General features: G+C 53.6%; 1 protein-coding gene across 1 annotated transcript in view; it reads left to right on the top strand.

Annotated features, from left to right (window-relative positions):
• The window catches only part of RNF19B (ring finger protein 19B), an 11,989-nt gene extending 10,975 nt beyond the window's left edge, over positions 1 to 1,014 (top strand). The window contains exon 11 of the mRNA XM_035904033.1: positions 996 to 1,014. Within this exon, the coding sequence (XP_035759926.1) occupies positions 996 to 1,014 (19 nt within the window). The remainder of the gene's footprint in view (positions 1 to 995) is intronic.

Genomic DNA, 1,014 nt, shown 5'->3' on the forward strand with positions numbered 1-1,014 from the left:
GCACACTCGCTGTCATTGCATCTTTTGGGGCAGGGTTGTGTCCGTGTTGGCTTCTGTTTGCGATTCGCCAGCTGGCTCCCCAGCCTCGCTTCGGGGAGTTGCTGTTTCTTATATGACAAAAAAGAAAAAGGAAAAAAAAAAAATATCCCCGCCCTCTTTTTGTTTTAATTTATTGGTTCAAGCTCTGTGAGGTGTGTAAGAGTGTAAATACGTACGTGTGTCTGTATGTCTGCAAACATCCTAAGGGACTATTTGAATAAAGACTCTGGTTGTCATTGGACTCGCATCCAGCTCATCCTTTCCAAAGATCTATGGTGAAATGCTCTGGCTGCCTTTCCCCTTTGGTCAAGCGTTTCTAAACACGGCCCTAGCCCAAGGCATGGGGAAAATGCCTCTAGAAGGGGTGATGTGACAGCCTTGTTCTGTCTGCAGCGGTGATGGGGATGGTGCATGTGCCACGCACCGCTGCGGTGGCTGGACCCACTGTTGTCCTGAAGCTGTAGTAGGGAGAGGTTTCTCTGTCCCCCCTCCCTATTTAGCAGGGCTGTGTACGGTTTAAAAAGAGGGGAAGGGTGGGGACTAATGTGGTGCTGAGCCCAATTCCCAGCGCTGAGGAGGCTGAGGGCTGGGCTGGTGTCTTGGAGCCTCTGCCTGGACCAAGCCCTTCCCCAGACCAGTCCCAGGAGCCAGGGCTGTGTTGCTGTCCCTGTAATTAAATTGTTGGTGCCTCATGTCTGCAAGGAGCTTTGCAGAGAGCGTCACCCCATGAGTGAGGGCGGGCTCCCCAAAGCACCCCCCGTGCGAGCAGACCTGGGTTGCTCTTCCCGCAGCCACCTGGGCGAGCGTTGTCCCCAGCCCCTCTCACTCAGTCTCCTGCTCTCAGTAACTTGCCTGGAAACTTTGTTAGGGCAATTGCCACCAAAGTGGCTCCTCCAAGTCACCTTCTGGGAGGTAGGGACCAGCCCTGACCTCTCTGCTTTTCCCTTTCATTGCAGGTTGATCCCTGGTACCTGA

The sequence above is a fragment of the Egretta garzetta genome, unplaced genomic scaffold (assembly GCF_000687185.1).
Source record: "Egretta garzetta isolate BGI_Z169 unplaced genomic scaffold, ASM68718v1 scaffold101, whole genome shotgun sequence".
Classification (NCBI taxonomy): domain Eukaryota; kingdom Metazoa; phylum Chordata; class Aves; order Pelecaniformes; family Ardeidae; genus Egretta; species Egretta garzetta.